The sequence below is a fragment of the Fukomys damarensis genome, unplaced genomic scaffold, assembly GCF_012274545.1.
Source record: "Fukomys damarensis isolate Sample0158 unplaced genomic scaffold, DMR_v1.0_HiC HiC_scaffold_30, whole genome shotgun sequence".
In the NCBI taxonomy this organism is placed as follows: domain Eukaryota; kingdom Metazoa; phylum Chordata; class Mammalia; order Rodentia; family Bathyergidae; genus Fukomys; species Fukomys damarensis.
Genome location: NW_022900942.1, coordinates 42,013,125 through 42,038,905, shown reverse-complemented (window position 1 = coordinate 42,038,905; position 25,781 = coordinate 42,013,125). Strand labels below are relative to the sequence as shown.

Sequence of the window (25,781 nt, the reverse complement as noted above, 5' to 3'; positions counted from 1 at the left end):
ATTCGAAATTTGTTGTTTGTTTTTTGAGACAGGGTCTCCCTATATAGTTCAGGCTGACCTTGAACTCACTATGTAGCCTAGGGTGGCCTTGAATTCAGTGATCCTTTTGCCACAGGCATGCTCTACCATACCTGGCCTTCAAAGTTCTAAATTTTATTTATTTATTTATTTTTGGTACCGGGGATTGAACTCGGGTCCTTGCGCTTGCAAGGCAGGCCACCGAACCGCTGAGCTAAATCTCCGGCCCTCTAAATTTTATTTTTAATTTAATGTGAATGTGTGTGGAAGGGGTTACTGGGGATTGAACCTGGGGCCACTGCACTGAACTAAGTCCTCAGGGTCCCCCGTTTTTTCATTTTTTTTTAAATTTAGGAACAGAATATCGCTAATTCTCTAAATTGTCCAAGGGGGCGGGCTCAGATCTTCCTGTCTGCCTTGCTTTCAGGTACAATTCATGTGCAAATGACTTTTTCTTTATTTGTTTTGGGGGGTTTTTTGAGGCAAGGTCTAGCTATGTAGCTCTGGCTGGCCTTTTACTATGTAGCCCAGGCAGGCCTCAAACTCACGGCAATCATCCTGCCCCAACTTCCCGAGTGCTAGGATTACAGGCTTGCACCACGCCGGGCTCTCCCTCTAAGGGTGGGGGTTAGTTTTGACAAGACAGAAAGCCTGGAAGCCTGGAATGTAACCAGATAGCTTTATTTCCGTAATTTCCTTACCCTTAAGAAAGATGGCGGACAAAATTTACACATGCGCAGAAGGGACACTTGGGCGGAGAGTTCTGGCGCGCCTCATTTCGCTCCATGCAGTGATTGGTAGCCGGTAGCATAGGGGCGAACCGGAAGCGCCTGTGTAGTGAAGCTCAATTGGTCCGTTCCTGGTGTCTTTCCTGTGTCCAGTTTACATCTGTAGTTTCTGCGTTTGCCCGTGGTTACCATGGGGGAAGCGGAGAAGTTTCACTATATCTACAGTTGTGACCTGGACATCAACGTGCAGCTTAAGATGTAAGAGCACCCTAGGGACTGGGAGAGGGGTGCTGGGCAAGAGGACGCGAAGCGGGGCTCTGTAGCTGTCGGGAGGGCGAGCGGATGCTGACTTCCCCCAAAGCCGGGACTGGGGAGGACGGGAGGGCTGAGGCCGTGCAGCAGAGGAAGTGGGCTGTGAGAGGGTCTGGTGGGAGAGTTGGAGGACTTGGCCTCTGTGAGAAAGACAGCACTATGAATAAGCTCTTAAGTTCAAGTGTATCAAGGCGGTTTGCTTTTCAGCCTTTTGAGGGGTTATTACTGTCTCATATTACACACAGAGGAATCTCGATAAAGCCCTGCTGTAAATAAGAGGAGGACGATCTTTACTTTCGAAGAGGGCTGGAGGGTGGACTGGACTATGAGAAGAAAGACAAGTAGATGCCATAGTTGAGATTGAGACGAGCAAATGTGTAGTAACAGCACCAGAGATGGAAGAAGTGTAGATTGACTCTGGCTCGTCTGACATTGTTCAGGCAGAGAAGTTGAGGGGGTAGTAGATGAGGTTGTCAGTTGCAAAAGGACCAAGGCGATGGGAAAGGAGTCTTGGCAGTAAAACTTTTGGACACTACGTTCAAAGTGAAGGACTTATTTTGCTTGGGTTTGGTTGGTTGATTTGTTTGATTTTTGAAGGTACTGGGGCTTGAACCCAGAGCCTTCGCACTGAGCTACATGCCCAGCCCTTTTTAAATGTTGAGACAGGGTCTCACAAAGTTGCTCAGTGGCCCAGACTGGGTTCGAACTTGTGATCCGTCTGCCTCAGCCTCTCAGACCTAGGAGCATGACATCTTGAAATGAGAAAAGTGGAGCTGAGCTAACAGAGTTGGAAATTGTGTCCTTAGTAGGTGGATGCATAGAAAGTATTGTCAGGGCCTCATTAGTTGTTAACCACAACATAATCCATAATCGTTTGTTACATATTTTTACTCGATATCAACAAATACACGTCAAAGGGCTATGTATCTGACATATGTGGTAGATACATCAGTACCAGAATCAGTTGTTTAGATGGAGAAGTTTACTCTTCCAAGCAGAGGAGTTTTGATGTAAAATTTCCATCGTCAAGACTCTGACCCTTGTCACGTAAAGGTACAAGATCAATGAGATGATCCACAACATAATCCATAATCGTTTGTTACATATTTTTACTCGATATCAACAAATACACGTCAAAGGGCTATGTATCTGACATATGTGGTAGATACATCAGTACCAGAATCAGTTGTTTAGATGGAGAAGTTTACTCTTCCAAGCAGAGGAGTTTTGATGTAAAATTTCCATCGTCAAGACTCTGACCCTTGTCACGTAAAGGTACAAGATCCCAATGATGAATGTAACTGTACTGTATACCTAAAAAGTACCAATAAACTCAATTAAAAAAAAAAAAGACTCTGACCAATGTTATTTATGGAGTCTAAGAAGTCCAAGAGACTGCATCCAATGAGACCCTTCTTGCTGGTGGGGACTCTGCAGAGGCCCAAGGTAGTGCATGATATCACATGCAGATCCAAATGGTACATGTTTTACTTTCCTTTTGGAGAGTCTTCCTATCTCATGTGTAGTGTTCATGCTTACTTCAGGTATATGTCTGGATGTGAAGGCCCTGCCCAAAGTCAGGCTGGGTCCTTCTGAGACTTTATCTTCCAGTGCTGGGAAGAACATTGGCTTTGGACACCTTGCCCTTCATGGTTTTTATTTGTATCTGTTTTTGTGACCTAGATAAAAAATTTTTTTCTGGTGCCAGGGATCAAACTTGGGACCTTGCACTTGTGAGGCAGGCAGCTGCACCACTGAGCTAAATCCCTAGCTCCTTAGCTAATAAATTTGATCTCTTAGTCTCTACTTTCTCATTTTTAAAATGAGAATATGTGAAAATTAAGAAAAATCATATCAAATGACTGGCACAATATGTGACATAATCTTGATGTCCAAGAAATATTTCTATGTCTTTAATAGCATCCTGTGCATATCTGTTATGACTTATAACAGTGTTACTTTTAAAAACTTTTAAGTAATGGTCAGATAATACATGTACATAGTAAAAAAAATATATAAAATACAAAAATAATATCCAATTAAAAATAAGACTTTCTCCGCAGAAGCGATGACTTACATTTTCTTGTAGTGTTGTATTTTCTTGTTTTTCATTTCTGGGCTCCTGTGCTTGCTAGAGCAAATGTTTGTTGAAAAAAAAATGTGGTTAAATAAGTGATCTGTTTGAATAAGATGAAACAAACCTGGAAAGCTGGTGACTTTTAGGAGGTACATTGAGTTGGTGGTGTCATGGTGGCTGTGTAATCCCAGCACTGGGAGGGTGAGGGAGGAGGAACATGATTTTCAGCATAGCCTGGGCAACCTAGCAACATAGTGAGACCCTGTTTTAAGAGTGAAAAAGGGGCTGAGATGTAACTCAGTGTGAAGTCCCTTGTTTAAATCCCCAGTGCTGAAAGAAACAAAACAAAATTGCTGGCAAAGTATAAAATTAAGAAATCTAATATAGAGAAATATGTTGATGAAGATAGATTGAGACCTTTATTGGATATAAATTAATTTTGTTTCCTGGAAAATGTTCTTTGGGTAGTGTAGGATTTACTTTGATAGATACAAACTTTTTCTTAGTATTTGTAGTGCATATGTGTACAGCATATGCTTTTAAAATGTATGTCTAAAGCATTGTTATTCTTGTGCTTTCAGAGGAAGCTTGGAAGGGAAGAGAGAACAAAAGAGTTATAAAGCTGTCCTAGAAGACCCGATGTTGAAGTTTTCAGGACTGTACCAAGAGACCTGCTCTGATCTTTATGTTACTTGTCAGGTTTTTGCAGAAGGGAAGCCTCTGGCTTTGCCAGTGAGAACATCCTATAAGGCATTTAGTACAAGATGGAAGTAAGTTTTGTTTTTTTTTTTCAATATGGTAGCTTCTAGACTGTTTATCCATTTCTTTGTAGATCATGCAAATAAGGACAACTTAGTATGGATTATAAAGGAATTCCTTAATTTTATATCTGCATACATTGATTAATTTAAAGCAGTAACATGCTTAGATAAAGTATTCTGCATATAAATTGGGCATTGTGGCACACACTTGTATTCCCAGCACTTTGGAGGCTGAGTTGGGAGCATCGTGAGTTGGAGGTTAACCTGGGATCCACAGAGTTCAAGGCAAGCTTGGACCACTTAGCAAGATCCTGTCTCAAACAAACAAAAAAGGTGTTATATATCTAAGTATTATTGCAGTTGAAGTGGAAAATGAATTTATATTTGTAGCCAGTATATTATTTTCATATGTCTAACCTGACCTTTGGAATCAGGTCTGTTATTTGTTTGGATAAGATTTTTATTATTATTTTCCATATGATACTTTTAGGTTCATGTTTTATTCAGCGTAGTATATTATCAGAACACTGTTGGGATGCTGGGTAAGTGTAGGTCAGTTCTTTTTGAAGTTATTGTGGTCCTTAATCTCACCTCTTGATACTGCTTATTTAATCGACTGCATAGGACACTTCTAACCTTCATTCAGTATTTTGCAGCACTCTGGTAGTGTCAGTGCCTGATACAACGACTGTGTGCTCTTGAGGGAACTTGTGCTCACAGTGTTCAGGAGAGACAGGATCTGGCCACATGGACGACCACACTGTGCCAGTGAGAGAAGAACCCTGTTTTTATCAGTTCTTGCCAGTGGGGATAGGAACAGAAGCCTGAGCTTTGGTGATCTGGCTGTATCAAAACCAACCACTACACTAGTGCAGTTTCTTTGGTAGTCTTTTTGTATCAACTAGGTATAGGTGTGTATCTTTTATTTTCATGTTTATTTATATTTTGTTTTTTTGGGGGGACAGGATCTCACTTGAACTCACTGTGTAGCCCAAGCTGGCCTCTTACTTGCTGAAGTTCTGCCTCAGCCTCACACCTGGCTTTATTTGGGGGAATTTAAATGCCACCTGCTATTTAGGGAATGGAAATGTGCTCTCACTGCTGTATTATTAAAATAAACATTCCTTAGTGAGATAATATGTACTGCCATGGTTGGAAAGTCTAAAGCACTGATAGCTAAGTGTTGCCAGTGTTAGTGAAATAATTTGGGAACCAAAACAAATCTCATAGAAGATTACATGCCTGTCTAGAGTAAACTGGTAACTTCTTTATAGTATGAAAGGTTCTGGACAAGCCAGACCTGGTGGCACACACTTGCAATCTAACATTGGGGAGGCTGAGACAGGAGGATCGCCTTGAGTTCAAGGCCAGCTTGCACTACATAGCAAGACACTATCTCATAAATAAGTGATGCTAGACATAATTAAGAAAATGACTATTTCTAGCATTTGAATGTTTTTCTCAATTTTTTTTTTTTTCTTAAGTACCAGGTAACAAACTCAGGTCCTTGTGCTTATGAGGTAGGCAGCAGCACCACTGAGCTAAATCCCTGGCCCTCTCCATTTTTGTTAAACAGTTGTTTCCTTGTTTTGTTTTGTTTTTTAAACCAGGGATTATCCAGGGCTTTCACTTTGAGCTACCCTCAATTTTGTTTTGTTTTGTTTTGTTTTGTTTTTGAGACAGGATCTCACTAAGTAGCCTCCCGAGTGCTGGGATTACAGGTGCGTGCCACCATGCCCGCCTCAAGCCTTTTTAAAAATTTTAATTTAATATTTTCATTAGTACATGTTCGCCATACATAATGATAACATTCATCATGAAGAGGTGCTACATTTATATAATACATTTTAATTTTTTCTTCCCCTCCCTGCACCCCTCTTTTTTATTTATTTATTTTTTAATTGCTGAGGCTTGGATTTACAGTACTATTTCTTCAGCTTTTCAGAGTGCTGGGATTATAGGTGTGCACTCCCACACCTTGTTTGAATTTCTTGATGAAGGGATTTAGCAGTGTTTTGTTTTTTGGTTTTGTTTTGTTTCAGTTTATGTTGTTTTTTGGTATTGGGAATCAAACTCAGTTGAGCTGCATCCCCAGCTATTTTTTTTTGTTTTGGTTTTGTTTTGAGACCGTTTCTCTGTGTATTTCAGGCTATCCTTAAACTCACTGTGCCAGCCTAGCGGCAATCCTGCCTCAGCCTCTCCTGAGTGCTGGAATTACAGGCTGCGTGTTCTACCATTCCCTGGGACAACATGGTTACTTTTTATGAGCTCTGTTACAGACATTTCTCAGACAAAGAAGTAAAAGCAGCAAATAAGCATATGAAAAAATGTTCAACATCACTGGTCATTTGAGAGATGCAGATGAAAACAACACTGAAATTCCATCTCACCCTAGAAACAATGGCTGCTATCAAGAAATCAACCAAAAAAAAAAAAAAAAAATTGGCCTGGGGATTTAGCTCAGTGGTTCCAACGCCTGCCTTGCAAACTCAAGGTCCTGAGTAAGAAATCAACCAGTAACAAATGCTGGCGGGCTTGTGGGGAGATGGGAACCCTTCTTCATTGTTGGTGGGAGTGCAGACTGGTGCAACCACTGTGGAAATCAATATGGAGAAACCTCAAACAACTAGGATTAGAAGTCCCATTTGACCCAGCTATTCCTCTGCTGGGTATCTTCCCAAAAGAATTAAAAGAATCATACCACAGCAGTATATACTCACCCATGTTTATAGCGGCATAGTTTGTAATAGCTAAATTTGGAAACAGCCCAATTGCTGATCAACTGGAGATTGGATAAAGACGGTGTGGTTTTTTAATAAAATGCAATACTACTCAGCCATGAAGAATGAGAAACTAGAGATATTTATAGCTAAGTGGATGCACGTTGAGGCCATACTCAAGTGAAATTAGTTAAGTCACACGTGTAAATGCCAAATAGTTTCTCTGGTATGAAAAACTGAAAGTGCAAGTAAGGATCAAAATCTATAATTGATATTGTGTAATAGGAAGAAAATTTCTAAAGGTGTAGAGGAAGTGGGAGGGGTAGGGGAAGGTAAAAAGGGAAAAGAAAAAATTTGTGAAAAGGAAAAACATGGAAACTATCTTTGTAAACAGGGAAGGGTGGAGGTGGTGAAGGGAGTGATAGGGAATGGGGAAAAATAAGAACCAAGGTAAGTCATGTAAAGGTACAAGATTCCAATGATCAGTATAACTACTGTATACCCAAAATGTACCAATAATAAACTTAATAAAGATGAAAAATTAAATAAAATATTTAATGTCTTGTACTTATATTTCAAGTAGCAAAGTTAAGGTGACTACCACATTACTTTTTAGAGTACTAGCCTTTTTGGAACCTTGTCCTCTGATCAAATCTTTTTGAGTGATTTGTTAATTTTAAAGAAAGATGTACATGTGCTTATGTCGGCTTTATTTCTATAGCTGGAATGAATGGCTCAAACTGCCTGTGAAATACCCTGACCTGCCCAGGAATGCCCAAGTGGCCTTGACCATATGGGATGTGTACGGACCAGGAAGAGCAGTGCCTGTAGGAGGAACAACTGTTTCTCTCTTTGGAAAATATGGGTGAGCTTCTATTCCATTCATATGTCAGAAAGTTGTAGCTTTCTGCCTCTTTTCTGCAGGGTTTTAAGTCATTTATGTTGTCCAGTTCTCATATAAAAACTGATTAGGTACATAGGATTTGGTTATCCTTGAGGCTGAATTTGATGCATACTTTCTATAGAATATGCAGATAAATTAAGAAACAGTTTATAACACTCTGCTATTAGTAATTTGTAGTGTGATTTCTTATTTAAAAATAGAAGTCATCAGGAACTAGGACCTAGTGCAGGTAAAAAACTGTCTTGCATATTATAGCTGGGTAGTTTTTTTTGCTTTGTTATAATAATGGCAGAAAGGATAAATACATGTAAAAGTCAATTTACCACTGGCAGTATTGATTGTAGTTTAAAAGTTAGTCAGGCTTTTTTAAAAAAAGTAACAGAAATTTATTATTTAAAAAAAAAAAAAATCATCGTCCGGAAGGGTATTTTTCTTTTCCTGGGACAGGATAGGTAGGGTCAGTTTATTTTTAGAGGATTATTGACATTCTATTATTTTTTCTATATTTATAGGTTGGAATTTTTCCGTAAAGAACTTGGACTTTTAAACATTAGTTATCCACGTATATGATTTATATATATATATAAAAAGATATATAAATTTTTATACTTTCTTTCCCATTTACCAATTTTAAAAATAATGAATCAGGGCCAGGGATTTAGCTCTGCAGTTCGGTGGCCTGCCTCGCAAGCGCAAGGACCCGCGTTCAATCTCCGGTACCCCCCACCAAAAAAAGAATCTGTACTCTAGTAACCGGTTTTAAGAATAATGAATTCGTACTCTAGTAACCTGCAAAGGTGATGATTGACAGCTTTTTTGTGTTTCACACATTCACGATGGAGCTGTATTTCTTGTGTCTTGTGGCCAAGTGGCTCTGGTTTGAAGGTGCTATCAGTTTGAACCATCAGTGGTACATGCACGAATGTCCCTCCAGGTGACTTATTATATTAGTAAAAAGACTGATAAAAGTGATAAGGTGGGATAATAATTAGTGATTAGATGGGTGGTTCAAGCCGGTGGGAATGTGTTAAGCTTTGTCACGAAGTATAGTTAGACGTTTTGAATATTGTTTTAATCCATTGCTTTCTTTTTTTTTCCCCTCCCAGTACTGGGGATTGACCTCAGAACCCAGAACTTGGCAGGCAGGCATGGCACCACTAAGCTAAATCCTTGGCCAATCCATTGCTTTCTATAGTCTTAGAACTAGTTTTGGTCAGCAGAGCAAGGTTTCTCAAACTTGGGCTATTTATTCATCACTTTAAGAATTCTAGCCATATCTCTGTACTAAATGTACTCTTCTTTCCTTTACAATTTTATTAAACCTCGCTCATTTTTTTTTCACTAATGCTTTTTTGTTTTTAAAGTTTTTTTCTTTTTTTATTGGTACATTTTAGATGTACATAAGGTAACATTCATCGTAGGAAATTTGTTCCTATTCATGATATATCTTGCTTTTTTTCCCTGTTCCTCACCTCCCTTGAACCCCCTTCCCCTTCTTTATTTACAAAAGCTTTGTTACCTTTTTTCCTTCTATTCTCTTTTTTTGTCCCCTTTTCCTATTCTTTATCCCTTCTTCCCCTTGTCATTTGAACATTTTCTTCCAATTTCCCATTATCTGTTGTACCTTTCAGTCCTTATTTACACTTTTAGTTTCTCACACTAGAGAAACAGGGAGATATTGGAACTTGTGTCCAAGTAATTTATTTCTCTTAAGTGTATGCATTCATTTAGCTGGAAATGTCTCAAGCTTATCCTTTTTTTTTGTTTGTTTTTTGTTTTTTGGTATTGGCTATTGAACTTTCGTCCTTGAGCTTGTGGTGTACAGTGGAACACTGAGCTAAATCCCTGCCCCAAGCTCATCCTTCTGTATTGTCTAAAAAATCCAAATCTTTATCCATTCAGATGATGGGCATCAGGTGTTTCCCATATTTAGCTGTTACAAACTGTGCTGCTATAAACATGGGTGTGCATATATCAGTGTGGTATGATGCATTTAATTCTTTTGGGAAGATACCAAAGAAGGGGAATGCTTAGGTCAAATAGAACTTCTAGTTTAGTTTTTTAAGAAATCTTCACACTAGCTGGGGATTTGGCTCAGTGGTTCTGCCGCCTGCCTTGCAAATGCAAGGCCAAAGTTCGATCCCTGGTACCAAGAAAAAAAAAAAGGAAATCTTCACACTGATTTCCACAGTGATTACACCAGTCTATATTCCTACCAGCAGTGGAGAAGGGTTCCTCTTTTCTCCACAGCCCCTCCAGCATTTATTGTTTGATTTCTTGATAGTAGCCATTTTCTGGAGTGAGATGGAATCTCAGCATTTAACTTGCATCTCTCAAATGACCAGTTGAACTTTTTTCATATATTTATTTGCCATTTCTACTTCATCTGAGAAGTTTCTATTTCAGATGCCCATTTTTGGATTGGGTCTTTAAATTTGGGGAGTCTGATTTTTTGAGACCTTTATATATTCTAGATATAGAATATCTAGATACAGAATATTCTTTGTCTGATGAATAGCTTGTAAAATTTTTTCCCCACACTTTGGGTTGTCTCTTCACTCTGTTGGTAGTCATTCTTGCTGTGCAAAAGCTTTTTAATAAGATGAGATCCCAGTTGTTGATTCTTTGTAATATTTCCTGTGCACTCAGTATTTTGTTTATAAAATCTTTGCCTATACAAATACCTGGAGTCCTACCTATTTTATCTTCGAGCAGATTTAGTGTTTCTGTTTTAATACTTAGGTCTTTGATTCATTTCTATTTTAGTTTAGTGCATAATGAAAGAGATGGCTCAGGTTTTAGTCTTTGACATGTGGAATGCCAGTTTTTCCAGCACCATTTGTTAAAGTGGCTTCTTTGTCAAAGATAAGGTGGCTTAGTATATCTGGAGTTGTTTCTGCATTTTTTAATCTGTTCTTTTATCCTTGGGTCTTTTTTTTTTTCCCCCTTGACACTATCATGCTGTTTTTAATCACAGTAGCTTTGTAGTATAATTTCAAGTCTGTGATTGTCCTGCCACCTGGCTTGCCATTTATATCTTTGCTATTCTAGGTCTTTTCAGGTTCCAAATGAATTTTAGTATTTTTTTTAATGCTGTGACTATGCTATTGGTATTTTAATCAGGATTACTTCAAATCTGTATAACAGTTTTGGAAGTATAACCATTTTCACTGTGTTGTTTCTTCTTACCCAAGAACAAGGGATATCTTTCCATTTTCTGTTATTCTCTTTGATCTCCTTTTTCATAGTACTGTAGTCTTCCTTAGATTAATTTCTAGGTATTTCATTTTAATTTTTGGAAAATGAAATAGATGTGAAAGGCATTGTTTCTTTAATTTCTCTCTCAGTGAATCTGTTATTCATGTACAAGAAGGCTTTTGATTTTTGAGTGTTTGATTTATTGTATCCAGCTATGCCACTAAGTTTGGTATTAAATCTAGAAATCTTTTGCTGGAGCCTGTGGGGTATTCTATGTAGAGTATCATGTGATCTGCAAATAATGTTAATTAAACTTCTTCCTTTCCTATCCTTATTCCTTTTATTTATTTCTCTTGTCTAATTGCTCTGGCTAATGCTTCCACAACTATATTGAACAAGAGTGGTGACAGTGGACATCCTTGTCTTGTTCTTGATTTTACAATGAAAGCTTTCAGTTTTTGTCCATTTAGCATGATGTTGGCTGTTGGTTTGTCATAGATGGCTTTTATTAGATTGAGGTAAAGACCTATACTAGTTTTCTGTAGGATTTTTACAACGAATGAATGTTGGACCTTGTCAAATGATTTTTCTGCATCTATTAAGAGGATCATGCGGTTTTTTTTGTCCTTGGTTCTGTTAATATAGTCTGTTATATTTATTGATTTGCGTATATTGAACCAGCCTTGCATTGCTGCATTCTGTTTACCAATATCTTTTTGGGGGAGATGGGCTTGTTGTTTCCTTTTTTGGTTGGATATTTCTGTGGTTTTGGTATCAGGGTAATGGTTGCTTCCAGGAATGAATTTGGGAGTATTGCTTCTGTTTCAATTTCATTAAAGTGTTTGAGAAGTTGCAGTATTAGTTCTTCTCTAAATTCCTTGTAGAATTCAGCAATTAATCTGTCAGGGCCTTAGCTTTTCTTTATTTGTAGGTTTTTAATTACATCTTCAACTTTATTGGCTGATAGTGGTTTGTTTAGAATTCTTATATCTTCGGGCCAGGGATTTGGCTCAGTGGTGCTGCCACCTGCCTCATGCAGAGTCCCAAGTTTGATCCCCGATACCCAAAAAAAGAAAAAAAGAATTATTATATCTTCTTGGTTCAATTCTGGTGATATATATATATATAGGAATCTGTCCATTTCTTTTGTGTTTTCTATCTTATTAGAGTACAGGTTCTTGAGGTGTAGGTTATTGATGATGATCTAGATTTCTGTAGGATCTGTTGTGATTTTATTATTTTTACTCCTGATTGCATGGATTTGAGTCTTTTCTTTCCTTTTAGTGATAAGATTGTCTAAGAGTTTGTCAATTTTACTTAATTTTTCAAAAAACCAACTGTTCAATTCATTGATTCTTGGTATTATTTTTTTAGTCTCCATTGCATGAATTTCCACTCTGATTTTTATGATTTCCTCCCTCTTATGAGCTTTGGGCTTCACTTGGTTCCACATTAGTGGAGCAGCCCACTCTACTTTCCTGATATAGGTATTTTCCGCTAAAAATTCCCCTTGTAAAACTGCTTTTATTGTGTCCCATAAGTTCTGTTATTTTATATTGGCATTATCATTTAATTGTAAAAATTGTCTGACTTCTACTTTAATTTCATTGGTGACCCATTGTTTGTTCAGGAGGACGTTACTTGATTTCCATGTGTTTTTAAGAAGTTCTTATGGTTTCTTTTGCTGTTGATTTCCACTTTCATTGTACTATGGTCTAATAATATGTTATGGATAATATAATTTTTTTGCATTTACTTAATCATATTCTATGAGCTAGTATGTAGTCTGTTTTGGAGAATATCCTGTGTCCATCTGAGAAGAATGTATTCTGATGTTTTGGGGTGGAACACTCTGTAGACATCTATTAAATCCATTTGTTTAAAAGTTTGATTCAGTTCTGATATTTCTTGGTTGATTTTTTTGTTTAGTTTATCTGTTTGTGACACTGGGGTATTGAGGTATCCCATTGCAACTGTATTCATGCTTATTTGACTTTTTATGTCAGTTAATATTTGTTTTATATATTTAGGTGCCCTGGCGTTTGACGCACATATATTTATGCTTGTTATCTCTTCCTCTTGGTTTGTTCCCTTTACTAGGCTGTAGTGACCTTCTTTGTCTCTCTTAATCAGTCTTGGCTTGAAACTAATTTGTCTGCATAGAATAGGTACTTCTGCTGTTTTCCTTTTTCCTGTGACATTTGGTATTTCTGTCCTTTGACTTTCATGGTATGAATTTCTTTTTGAATGAAATGTGTTTGTTGTATGCAGCATATTGTTTAATCTTGCTTCTTGCTCTGTCCTGCTAGTGTGTTCATTTTGATAGGTAAATTGAGGCCATTTACATTGATGATTATAACTAATACGTATCAACTTATTCTTGTTATGTTATTTTTCTATTATTGTCCCCCTGGCCCCATATTTAATTACTTGCCTTGCCTGGTTTAGTTCTTCTCTTAGGGTTCATGGAATTTTAGTCTTCTTTATTTCTTTAGAAATATCTTTCAGAACATTTTGGAATGATGGGTTGATGGTCATGAATTTCTTCAATCTATTCTTTTTTCATGGAAGTATCTTATTTCTCTATCAATTTTGAAAGATAGTTTTGCAGGGTACATCAATATGGGCTGGAGGTTTTCTTTTCAGCCTTAAAATACTTCACCCCAAGCTCTCCTTGATTTGAGAGTTTGTACTGAGAAATCTGCTCTGATTCTGATGGGCTTTCCTTTATAGGTGATTTGTTTCTTTTCTTTAACAACTTTTAATATTCTGTTCTTGTATTGAATTTCTGGAATCTTAACTGTTCTATGCCTTGGTGTAATTTTTTTTTTTTTAATTCATGGTTAATTGGAGTTTTAGCTTCCTCACTTATCTGTTTGTCAAATTATTTTTTGTTTGGGAGTTTTTCTATCATTACTTCTGTGAATACTTTTTCGTTGTTGTTCTTGCCTTTTCTTCTTTTTCCTTGACTCTAATCGATCTTGCATTATTCTTCATTCCATCATCTGGCATCTGTTAGACTGATTTTTCGTGGCCCCTTACTATTTTTAAGAAATCTTTCTTTTCAAGAATGCTAACCGCAATCCTGTCTTCTATAGCTGATAGTCTTCTGTCCTCACATTGGCTCATTCTGCTGTGTGTACTTTCAATGGAATTTTTGATCTCGTGGATATCTGATTGAGTATATTTCGTGAATTCCATTTCTTTACTGTGTTGGGTGTTCATGGTTTTCATCATTTTCTAAGTTCCTCTTTTTTTTTTTTTTTTTTTTTTTTAAATCTAAACCTGCTTGTTAGTTACTAACCATGTCTTTAATCATGGCCACCATCTCTGTAGTTATCTGAGAAATTATTTCTGATTTGATTTTTTTCTAGAGCCCCATTCATCTGCTTTGTTTCTTCTACTGTTACCACTTCAGAGAGTCCAGGTGGGTGGCTTTTGAATTGTTATACCTCATTGTCCCCTGAGCTTGCCTTTGTGGAACTAGAAGTCTGGGGTTACATCTTGATTTAAGTATGTTTTTTTTTTTTCTTTTTTTAGGTTAGTTCCTGGGTTGATGCTTGTAAATTGCTCCTGGCAGATAGCTGTATTTATTGATAGCATCTAGAACCCAGTAGGAAATGGCTACTTCTCACATGTCTTCTGGGTGTAGGTGACTTTTGGGTTTTGAGCCTGTTGTAAGATCCTATGTCTTCAATTCATTGGGGATGAGAAGTTTCTGCCTATTTGACCTAGTCCCTGGATCTTTAGGACTAGGTATTGTTTATGACCTTAACCAGTCTTAGTCTTGGCACACTAGGAAGAACAACTGATTAGAACAATTATGTTACGTTGACTAAAGTAGTACAACCAGCAATAACAACAGCATCGAACAGCCTAGAAAATGACAAACTGTGGTCACTGTAATTTGGCACCTTTAATTGTATTAAGTAGATTTGTACTTGTGGTATATAACAAAATCTAAAACCAGAAAATTCTCTACAGTAAATATACTAAGTATTAGCAATTTTACCCTGAAGGGAGAAGGTTTAAAAGGGGTTAGGGAGATAAAATAGAGAAATAGAAGGGGGTGGATATAAATTAGAAGCAAGGCTGGAGAACAAAGGAGAATTATGCAAACTTTGGGAAACTGGTAAAGACGACAAAGGGGAAAGAGAGGAGGAAATACAAACCAAAACATAATAGAACAACAAATAGCCTGCCTGCAAAAACAGTCCTTAAATGGTTTTGTTTGTGTCTAGTCAGGTGTAAATGGATATTCATCTCATTTTCAATTTAAAGTGAAAATGAGATTTTGCTTCAGCATTTTTTTTTATTAGCCAGTCTAAGTATGCCAAGTTCCAGATTATAGCATTGTATTTTCCTATAGATGTTTGGATACTTAGAATAATGAGGAACAAGTAAAAAAAACCATAGATTTCCAACTCTTATTTTCCTCAGGCAGGTTAAAAAAAACCTTATGAAATTGAAAACAACTAATTTTTCTCTCTATGTCCTAGTACTTTGGCCAAAGGTAACGTAGGTAGCAACAGAGACAAACTAGGTATTTCCATGAATACCATGAGTGTGAAGGATATTTTCAAAATGTCCTGTGTGTTGAGCAGTGAGCAAACTTTGACCTTTGCTCCTAGTTTCTCTGTATGGTGTTGCTGATGTCCAACATGTTGAGAACATGTTGCAAACGTGTCTTCTGAGTGGTCTCAGCAGGAAACATAATACATATTTTCTACCTCTGTCATCGGAGTTCATGTCACGTGCCAACTCAGTTCTCATGCCTTAAACCATATAGTCCTCAAATGATTTTTATCATTTGAAGTATAACATCAGTGCTCCTACCTTTTTCCCTAAAGGCTCTTGGTATGCACTTAGTAGGTTGGAAAAATGATCCTCAAAGCATCTACTATTATTATAGTATTGATAATCTTGTGACTACCAGCTCTTGTTATTTATTGATATGTTTTCTAATTTGATTTTGGTTTCTGATTTTGATTTTGGTGTGAAGTAGAACTTCTTGAGGTCTATTTAATAATTGAAAGACTGAAAGGTTAGGAAAAGGCTAGAATAATGTGTTGTTCTTAATTTTAACATCTCACTTGTGAGATATCAAGTAGGTAACAAATAGATTAATGATTAGGCTGTATTGACAAAGAGCCCAAGGTAAGCTGCAGCTTTCTCTTGCACATTTTTTTCCAAATGTGAATTCTGACGTCAAGGCAGTTGTTTTGTTAGTGACTTGGCCTGAAAGCACAACTGCAGCAGCAGCTGTTGTTGAGGCCTCTGCTGCATGTGAAGGCGGGAGCACTGTGCTGTTTCTTCTGTCCTGCCCATTTGGCTTAATTTCCCAAGTGGACACGATGCCCTGAGCATCTTCTGTTTTGCCACCTGGAGGCTGTGCAACTTTGCAAGGTTTCATTAGTATCGAAATAATATAATATGTTCCCTTGATCAGTAGAGACACTTAGTATCACCTTTACCCTCCTCATTCCCAATCCTTAAATCTCTTCTCCACATCCATCCCAAGGTACCTAAATCATTTAGTGGACTGACTTCCTGCCAAATGTGCTTATTTTTGATTTATTTAAATTCATCCAGTCAGAGTATTCACTAGAGGTTGAGAAGGAGGAGAGAAGGGAGGGAAGCCTTCTGTTTCTGAAGGTACATTTAAGGATATTCATTTAAAGTGTTATTACCTCACTGTTCCCAGAGCCTTAAAGACTGCTTTCTAAGCAGGTCTGCTAGATATTGAATCTATTACAGTTGAAAGGGGAAGAAAATTAACTTTATAAAAAGCATGTGAATGTGCTTTTCTTGTAATGTAACTTTTAAAAATTTAACATTAATAAAAATTGAGAATTTTATTCACAACCAGTGCATTTAAAAATTTTAGTCTGTAAGGTAAGCTTTCACCAACACAGTTGCTAGAATTACCTTTTTTATTGCCAAGTTTAAAGACCTTAGAGCAGATATGGTTCTTAATTTTACTGTGCTAATGTGCTTGTCCTTTATAGTTTCCAATCTAAATGTTTATGGCACTTTATGAAAATTCCCTTGATTACCTCAGAAAAAAAATCTGTGACATTTTCCTTTAGTCAGAACATTTTAATAATTGTTTAAAAATTTGTGTAAATCTTTTGCAGCTAAATACTTTCTTATAAAGACTGGAAAAGAATTATGTTCGAAATGTGTCTTTTTGTTTGTTTGTTTTTTATAGTCCTGGGGATTGAACTCAGGACCTTGCCCTTGCAAAGTAGGCAGGGTGCCACTGAACTAAATTCCCAGCCTTTTTTTTTTTTTTTTTAATTATTGAATACGTAATTACATAAAATGCTTTAAACTTTCTGTTCACCTACACATATTTCTTATCTTTTTCTTCTCATTGCAACTAACAGTTTGTTCTTTAAGCTTTGGTGGAGATGCTGTTTAAGTATAGACATTATATTATTTGAAAGTATTTACTTAAAATATTTATAAAAGACAATATGCTAAAGGTAGATCATCTCTAATTCCCTATAAAAAACAAAACTCAGAAACTTTTGACATTAGTGTAGTTGAATCACATTTTTTAAAATCTCTTTATGGGCTTATCTAACCTTTGCTGTAGATTTTCATAGAAGTTTTTTGAAAGACACTTGACAGCCAGAGGTTTTTACTTTAAAGCTGCATAAACAGACATACGCTGAATACTATGTGCTAAATTTCTGATTTGTAGACATGGGGATTTTTTTTTACAACATGAATCCACTATAATATTGTATTCACTTTTAGAATAGTCTTCTTTTGGAAAAGAAGACATGAGAAAAACAACCTTGTGCAGTGAAAAGGATAATAGTAGCTAGCATTCATTGAATACTTATTATATGGCAGTCACTATTCTAAGTACCTTTTTTAAAGCACTATGCTTAAGTATTCTATGTTCTAACCTGTAATGATTTATTTAACTTTTGCAATAACCTTGTGAGGTACTAGTATTCTCTATTAATCCCAGTCTTTACATGAGAAAACTGAGATACCGAGAGGTTAGATTATCTTATTCTATGTCATGTTTGTAATAGATGACATGGTTCAAACCCATACATACTAAATTGTCACAGGAAGTAGTTACAAACCTTTTTAAATTTTAATTTCAGTCATTGTAAATGTGGCATTATTGTGTTGGATAGAAATCTGGCCTCTATTATTAAAATCTCCACAAGCCATATATCTGAGATACCGAGAGGTTAGATTATCTTATTCTATGTCATGTTTGTAATAGATGACATGGTTCAAACCCATACATACTAAATTGTCACAGGAAGTAGTTACAAACCTTTTTAAATTTTAATTTCAGTCATTGTAAATGTGGCATTATTGTGTTGGATAGAAATCTGGCCTCTATTATTAAAATCTCCACTGAAGCCATAAAGTAGCGTGTGCTGCACTATCAGTCCTTTTCCCCTTCCACTGATAGGTTTCTCGGAAACATTTCTGAGGGGAGCAAGAACAGCATGAGAAAATGAATGTTATGTGGATTGTAATTACTTAGTTTGTTGCTGTACAACCTACTTAGTAGTTGAAAGCTTGGCAGTGGATAAATACACTTCTTTGTGTAAAATTCTTTGTCTTCAGGAATCTAAAATTTTCTGTAATGAGCTGCATTAATTTACCTCTTCCCAAACGCTTTTCCCCTAGCATGTTTCGCCAAGGGATGCATGACTTGAAAGTCTGGCCTAATGTAGAAGCAGATGGATCAGAACCCACAAAAACTCCTGGCAGAACAAGCAGTACCGTCTCTGAAGATCAGATGAGCCGCCTTGCCAAGGTAAAAAAGGACTGTTGAAACTAATCTGTAATCGCATACCATGATATCGTGGTTTCTGTCAGATTTTTTAAAATTTAAATTTAACTTTTTAGTAAGAGTTTTATTGAAATATGATTCATATCCAGAAAATTCACTCTTGAAAAATGTACAGTTCCAAGTTGTGTAATCACTACTGTGTAATATTAGAATCTTCTCATCTCTCCTGAAAGAAATCATGGACTCATTAGCAGTTGATCCCTTTTCTCTTCTCTGCAGCTCATAGTCTACTTTCTCTATGGCTTTGCATATTTTAGACAATTTATATAAATGGAATCACATTATGTGGTCTTTTGGTCTGAAATCCCAGATTTGAAAATGTAGGTCTCAGTGATATTTTCAAGATAACCACCTACCTTTACTTGTGAAATTGTCTTAAACATTGTTACATGAGAGATCTTATGTTTTTTGAAAAGACTCATTATGTAGTTATCTAGTCTAAAGTGCCTTTATCTTCATTTTTGTAAACAGATCAAGTTATTCACTTACTTTCAAGATTGTTTTAATGAAATGTTTTCAACATAAAGACATTTCAATTCTTTACTTGAATTGTAACAGTATATTTTATTTTGTGTGTCCTCTTAAAAAGGGCTGTGTTAGATTCTGTTTAAAGGTTCTCTTACAGTTCTTTTGTTAAGACTTTCTTTTACTTTTCACGTATATTTATTTTTTCTTTAAAGTCTTATTGGTTTAGGATGACTTTTTAATGTCGGGAGGAAGTTTTGATGCCAACTATTTAACAGCCTTTTGCTTCTACCTAGAGAGAGTCGTACTCAATTACAGAACTATTTGGGCTTCAACATAAAAATTCCTGTTACTTTGTGTGTTCTTTGTATTGCTCTTTTAAGGAAAAATGATCTCATAGCTACCTAATAAACACATCGACCGGTACATAAGTGAATAAAATTCAGTGTTCACTTCAGCTATTTATTCTGAGATCTTGTTTGCATTCTTGAAAGGTGCATAGGAAAGTTCACAAACTTTGTGTGTGTCTACCTTCTCTGAGTTTATGTATGTTGGCAGTGGTCTTTGAAGCTACTCTGTGTGACTTTTATAAATATCAAATAGGTATTAGAGATTTTATTAGAATCAGCTCATTTATAAACTGGATTGCAAAGAGGCTTATACTAAAGAAACTGAAGGTCTTAAATTGTCTTTTGAGGGTTTCCTTATGAAATTCTACATTTGGAGGCAGGAAGAGCAAAGTCGGGAGGTATAAAGCTGTATAGTTAATACTGTTTATGGACTTTGTTTCTTTATTATTCCAAATTATTTGGGCTTCTATTCAGATGTTCCTAATTTTTGTTTTGTTTTTGGTGTTTTGAGACAGGGTTTCACTATATAGTTCAGGCTGGCCTTGAACTCACTATGTAGCCAGGGCTAGTCTTGAATTTGTGGCAGTTCTGCCTGAGGCTCCCAAGTGCTGGAATTACAGGCTTGCATGATTATGCCCAGCTTTTCCTAATTATTTTTGAAGGAAAATTCAAAAATAATTTTTATAACTATGACATTTTTCAAACATCAGTATATATTATATAAATTATTGGAATTTTTTTGAATTGATTATTGGTTTTTTAATATAGCGCAGTGTTACAGTATGTATTTTTCATTTTCATCTTTTGACTGAGAATAAGGAAAATATATCTTGATTCCCCATGAAGTGATGTATGGGTTCATGTTTGCATTTTCAGTTGTCTGCACACATTAGCAAGTCTAGAAATTATGACTGAGAATAAACAGAGCCAAATGAGATGTTGGAAAGAAGCCTTTTTAATATTTTTGTTAATTGCTAACAATCACTGTCAACAGTCTTTAGCGTATAGAAGTTGTATACCACTTTTTCAAGAGATAGTTATTAAAGTTTATGTGTTGCTTGTATTGCTCATAATGGTTAGCAGTTTTCATAAATATTGATAAATCTTTAAAAGGGAGAAAAACTAAGGAGAATAAACATTTTTTTCTGATAGTAATGGGAGCAGAGTGCATTTTCATGTTCTTTTAACTCTATTAGAGCTGTACTTAATTTAACTTCTGAATGGAGTGGAGGCAGCAGAGCTTGCCATACTGTGACAGTTTACTTCAGCATTACTTCCCCAAAGACTAAATAGAAACCATCAAAATGAGTAGTTACTTTAATTAAGGGAGAAAAATGAGTCTTGTTTGTAATATTGCTAAGGAACTACTTCTTTAAAACCCTTATTTCTTGGTACTTTTGGCTAATGTAGTCTTTTTTTTTCAAGACACCAGATGATTGTGCTTTTGAAAAAAATGTGTTTAAAAAATGATGTCTTCTAAAAAAATGATGTCTTCTAAAAAATGATGTCTTAGGCTTGACAGGATTGGAAGCTTGGGCACTTGGAATCAGTTTACAGTGGGAAGAGCACTGTAATGTGGGTCACAGTTTTGGCCATCCCAGCAACTCAGTGAAAATTATTTCTGAGTTAATGAAATTTGAAGTTGAGAATGAATGATCTCTAAGGTCTGGTATAGCCTTTCACATTCTGTGATTCTAAAGGTAGCAATATAGCAAATAATTAGGATTATTTATTTACCTCGATTTATAGTTATCACTTTTGTAGAATACAGAGTTTTGATCATCAGTTTGCAATTGTGAATGTTATTTCTTTACTTCTGTAGTGTGTAAGTCTGAAGTGTTGTATCAGGTTTGTCTAATGTGAATTAGGTGTCTGTGCTCATAGTTTTTGTTCCTGCTTGATTAGTGCCTGCTTCTTTACTTAACTGTTTTTTTGACAGGCTTTCTGAGTAACAGCTCTTTCTTCAACCAAAGCATGGTCCATTTGCCTTGCCTTACAAAAGAGAAAACGCACATTGATACTTGTTGTGATCTTAACTCCATAACTTATCAGACTATGGATACTTTTTTTTTTTGGTTTTTTTTTTTTTTTTTTTTTTTTTTTTTGGTACCAGGAATTGATCTCTGGACCTTGTGTTTGTGAGGGAGGCAGTGGAATCACTGAGCTAAATTCCTGGCCCAGATATTTATGTTCTTAACTCAAAGTTATACTCATTTTTTTCCTTAATATTGTATCACTATAATGTACTCACTCTCTCTGACCTTTTTTAAAAACAGTTTATTGCTACAATGTCATTCTGTTCCTGAAAACATTTTGAAAATGTCTTTGATGTAATAAACTTCTAAAAGCTGAGAAAGCTTTTGAGTGCTTCATGCTTTCATTTTTATACAAAAGGAGCAGATTGTAGATGTTCTGCTTATATTTCTTACTCTACTATCTTAAGAAAAGAAATTAATAGACCAGGTGTGGTGGTGCATACCTGTAATCCCAGCACTTGGGAGGCTGAGGCAGGAGGATTGCTGTGAGTTCGAGACCAGCCTGGGCTACATAGTGAGTTCCAGATCAGTCTCAACTCAACTACATAGTGAGATCCTGTCTCAAAAAACCAAAAAAAAAGAAAAGAAGTTAATAAATAAATGAAGTTTAAGTGGTTAGAACTGAATGGTTTATTGCTGTTTCATTTTGATTTTCCAGCCGGCGAATTTACTAGGATTGTATATAATTGTTGAAAAGGCAGTTGGTTTAAGAGCAAAAGGTGTGCATAAATCTTAATAATAGCAAAGTATGGTTATTCTACATTGTACCCATGAGCCTAAATAAATATCTTAGTGGCAATTTCCAAACGGTAGTGTAAGAAAGTTTATTCATTATAGACTGCTTCCGTTTTGGTTGCCTGGGGATAATGAGACAAGAGGACTGTGAAATGAAGATTAACTATTTAAATGGCCTGTGAAAAGATGGTATTAGATAATTATTAAGCAAAGAACTTCAACTGCAGGCTTGACTTAATGTTCTTACTCTGATTTATTGCTCAGCAATGAAAGTTGAATTCTAGCTACAATATGAGTAACTGAAGTTTAAAAAAGCCTGCTTTCCAAACTTTTTTTTTTTTTTGTCAAATACTTTCAGAATGCTTTTAATGGAGTTAACCTCTCTAATGACTTTACTTCATTTTGTGATAATATTTAGTTTTTTGAGAAAATGTGAGTATGAGAAATGTAAACAAAACTGAATAACATTCAAATGGGTCTTATTTTCATTTCTCTCTCTCTCTTTTTTTTTTTTTTTTGGCAGTTCTGGGGATCAAACTCAGGACCTTGCACTTGTGGTGCCACTGAGAGAAATCCCTGGCCCCAGGCCCTTTTTTCTGTATCTTGGATTTCCTAGAATTTTAATAAGGAGCAGCAAGAAATGAATATATTGAAAAATACCCCTCAACACATTTTTTTATTCTTTTCTCTTTTATCTCTAAATTTCTCTAATTATTTTTATTAATAAAATTGTTAGAATTGATTTGTAAAAATAACAAGATGCCATACTTTTGGGGCATCTGTTACGCTTTCATTGTCCATGACCAGGCTTTTAATGATTATGGGCCCTTTTTAAGCTAGTTTGCACATTGTTCCTATCTACGTCAGTTTTCAGCTTTGTCATACAGAAATATTATAGCTAGGATACAAACACACCTGGGGTTCTGGCTGTGGCTACCAGTTTTTAGTGTTTTATTTATATTTGAATCCATGTCTTTAGACATGAAAGGTTTGTACAAAACCATGCTTCTCCACTCTTTTTTTTTTTTCATTTTATCAACTATGTTTGATTCCATTGGAATGTGCTGTAGTTTCTAACAGTTTGAGGTGCTGGAGTGAAGGGTGTATGATTACTAAATCAGTCCACTGATTGGTTTGGTATAGTTCTGGCTAGGATTATGGGTGTGAATTCTACCCCCATCCTAGGGCCAGTAGTCTGCATAAAATATAAGAGACAGAAAGAAGGCTGACGTGCTCTCACCTGCCTGGTTACTGTGGACTACTTCTCTGACATGCTCCTATGTCGTGCTGCTTTAGACATGGTTGTACAGATGTCTTTTTGATATAATGATTTCTGGAGTATATTATTCTATTAATTTTCTGAGGAATCATGCTGTTTTTCATAATGGTTGTATTGACTTACGTTCAAACCAATAGTGCATGAATTCCCTTTTCTCTACATTCTCTGTCGTCTTTTGTCTTTTTGCTATTTCCATCCTAGTAGTGATGAGGTGAAATTTTATTGAGGTTTTGATTTGCATTTTCCTGGTGAATTACTTGCAATTGATTCTCTATTTTAAGACTTTTCTTAAAAAATTAGTGTTCTTTGTAAGAAATATCTATACTTGGTTAAATCTTTAGTTGGTTAGGTATTTTACCCAAAGAAAGTCTCTTCTTTTCTGTAGTTCAGGCACTTAATAATTTAGGCTATAGTTGAAATAGCCTGAGAATCTTTAGATTTCTACCTTCTGAGTCAGTTTACTTATAAAGTGCTGTTAGCTATGCTGGGAACTGTATATACAGAGCAATATTAGCCTACCTATAGCAATATAACCCACATCTAGGTAAATATCAAATAAGATACTTACAGTATTTTAGCTATATGTCTATATTACATTTATAACATATCCATAGCCTGAAAAAATTAAGATTTGATTGTTGTATAGTAATAGACTATGAATAATTTCATTTCCTCAAAAAAAACATAAGTACATCATAGTATGTATTTTGAATGTAGCAATATACTTTAATCACGAAGAACAAGCAAAACTTCTGTTTTTTAAGTGTTTACATTATAGAGGAAGGAAAATGATGATTATTAAGAGTTTACAGAGAAACATATTACTTTACAAATGAAAATACAGAATCCTGGACATAAAATCTGGTTGGGCAAAAGAGGCTCATGTTGTTTTATTTCCTTCCTTAGATGTTTTATAAATGATAGTAACAGAATTATAATAATTGCTGAAATTTTCCAAGGATAACAAACTTTTCAGCAACATCATTGACATCATCCAAAATACCTCTTTGCTCTGTTTTTGTAGAAATCAAGTTAACTTTTATAAATATAGCTTATTTGATTTGATTATTTAGGCATTCTTTTATATTATAACAGAAATGTTTGGGAATATCTTGTACATTTATTTCTCATGCTATCAACTTTTTTATTAGTCACTTGGCTACTGTTGTTTAGTGCTATCAGAACTTTCAGATTTGCCTTAAAATCAGTGGTATCAAGTAGACTAAATTAGTTTTTCCAGCATAAGATTGAGCCCTAAAGCAGTGTTGTTTTATATTCTGAAAAATCACTTGCCTATCCTTAAAGCTGTAGTTCCTGTCAGAGAATTAGAAAGTAACATGATTTTAAAACTAAATCTCTGAGAAGTTTAACTAAATGCAACTTTTATGAGAAAAACACTACTCTTCCTGAATAATAATAAGATTTACATTTAAGCTTGAAAAATAAAACTGAAAATTGTGGCCAGGACTTCATCAGTCACAAATATAGAAAATACTTGAAGAAACGTCTCTGCATCCTAAGAGTTGAATATATTGGCCTGTAACAACTCTAACATATATATCCACGTACTCCTTTTTAAATCCCAATTGCTCAAATTCTCATATACAAATACATTTTGTTTTGTTATAAATTACTGCATAGCTTGTATTTGATTTGATACATATAGGACTCTGTTATATTTTTTAAAAAGTATTGTTTTTAATAATTGAGATCCATGAGAGCACCATAACATGATGCTCTCTTCAAGTATTTATTAATCTAACTCAGTTCTGTTCTAGAACCAGGGAGGTATCAGAATTGAAAAGAGTTGAGGCTTTTAACTTGAGGGAGGTTAGGGTAATAAAATATGAGGTAATTGAAGAAATGCCACCCAGTGTAATTATGTTAGAAAAAAATAGTCCTATATATGGTAGTAAATACCAAGCATTATTATTAATCAGATGGCTATATCCACATATGTTCTGTACATTTGAGTGTTTATTTCTGTCAGGTGACAGGCATATTGGTTTTGTTTCTCTTTTCTTTGTGAGACAAGGTTTCACTACATAAACCAGGCTGGCCTAGAACTCGCTGTGTAGCACAGGTTGGCCTTGAACGTGCAATGATCCATCTGCTTCAGCCTGTTAAGTGCTGGGATTACAGGTGCATGCTACCCAGCCTAGCTGGTTTTGTTTTTCTTATGTGTCAGAGAAAAGTGGAAAAAAGTACAGCCTTAGCCAGGCATGGTGGTGCATACCTGTAATCTCAGCACAGTGGAGTCTGAGGCAGGAGGGTTGGCTCAAGTTCTGTGCCAGCCTGAACTGCATAGTTAGGCCTTCTCTCCAGAAAAAAAAAAAAAAAAAAAAAAAAAAAAACAGTCTTTTT

General features: G+C 35.7%; 1 protein-coding gene across 4 annotated transcripts in view; it reads left to right on the top strand.

The window, feature by feature from the left end:
* Positions 1 to 859: 859 nt before the first annotated feature.
* Pik3c3 (phosphatidylinositol 3-kinase catalytic subunit type 3) overlaps positions 860 to 25,781 on the top strand; it is a 119,284-nt gene continuing 94,362 nt past the window's right edge. For 3 of the 4 annotated variants that reach the window (XM_010638015.3, XM_010638014.3, XM_010638016.3), the window contains exons 1-4: positions 860 to 1,004; positions 3,717 to 3,905; positions 7,338 to 7,481; positions 18,387 to 18,516. In XM_010638015.3, coding sequence (XP_010636317.1) covers positions 937 to 1,004; positions 3,717 to 3,905; positions 7,338 to 7,481; positions 18,387 to 18,516 — 531 coding nt within the window. In that variant the 5' untranslated portion in view covers positions 860 to 936. The remainder of the gene's footprint in view (positions 1,005 to 3,716; positions 3,906 to 7,337; positions 7,482 to 18,386; positions 18,517 to 25,781) is intronic. The other variant, XM_033757366.1, reaches the window with a different exon arrangement.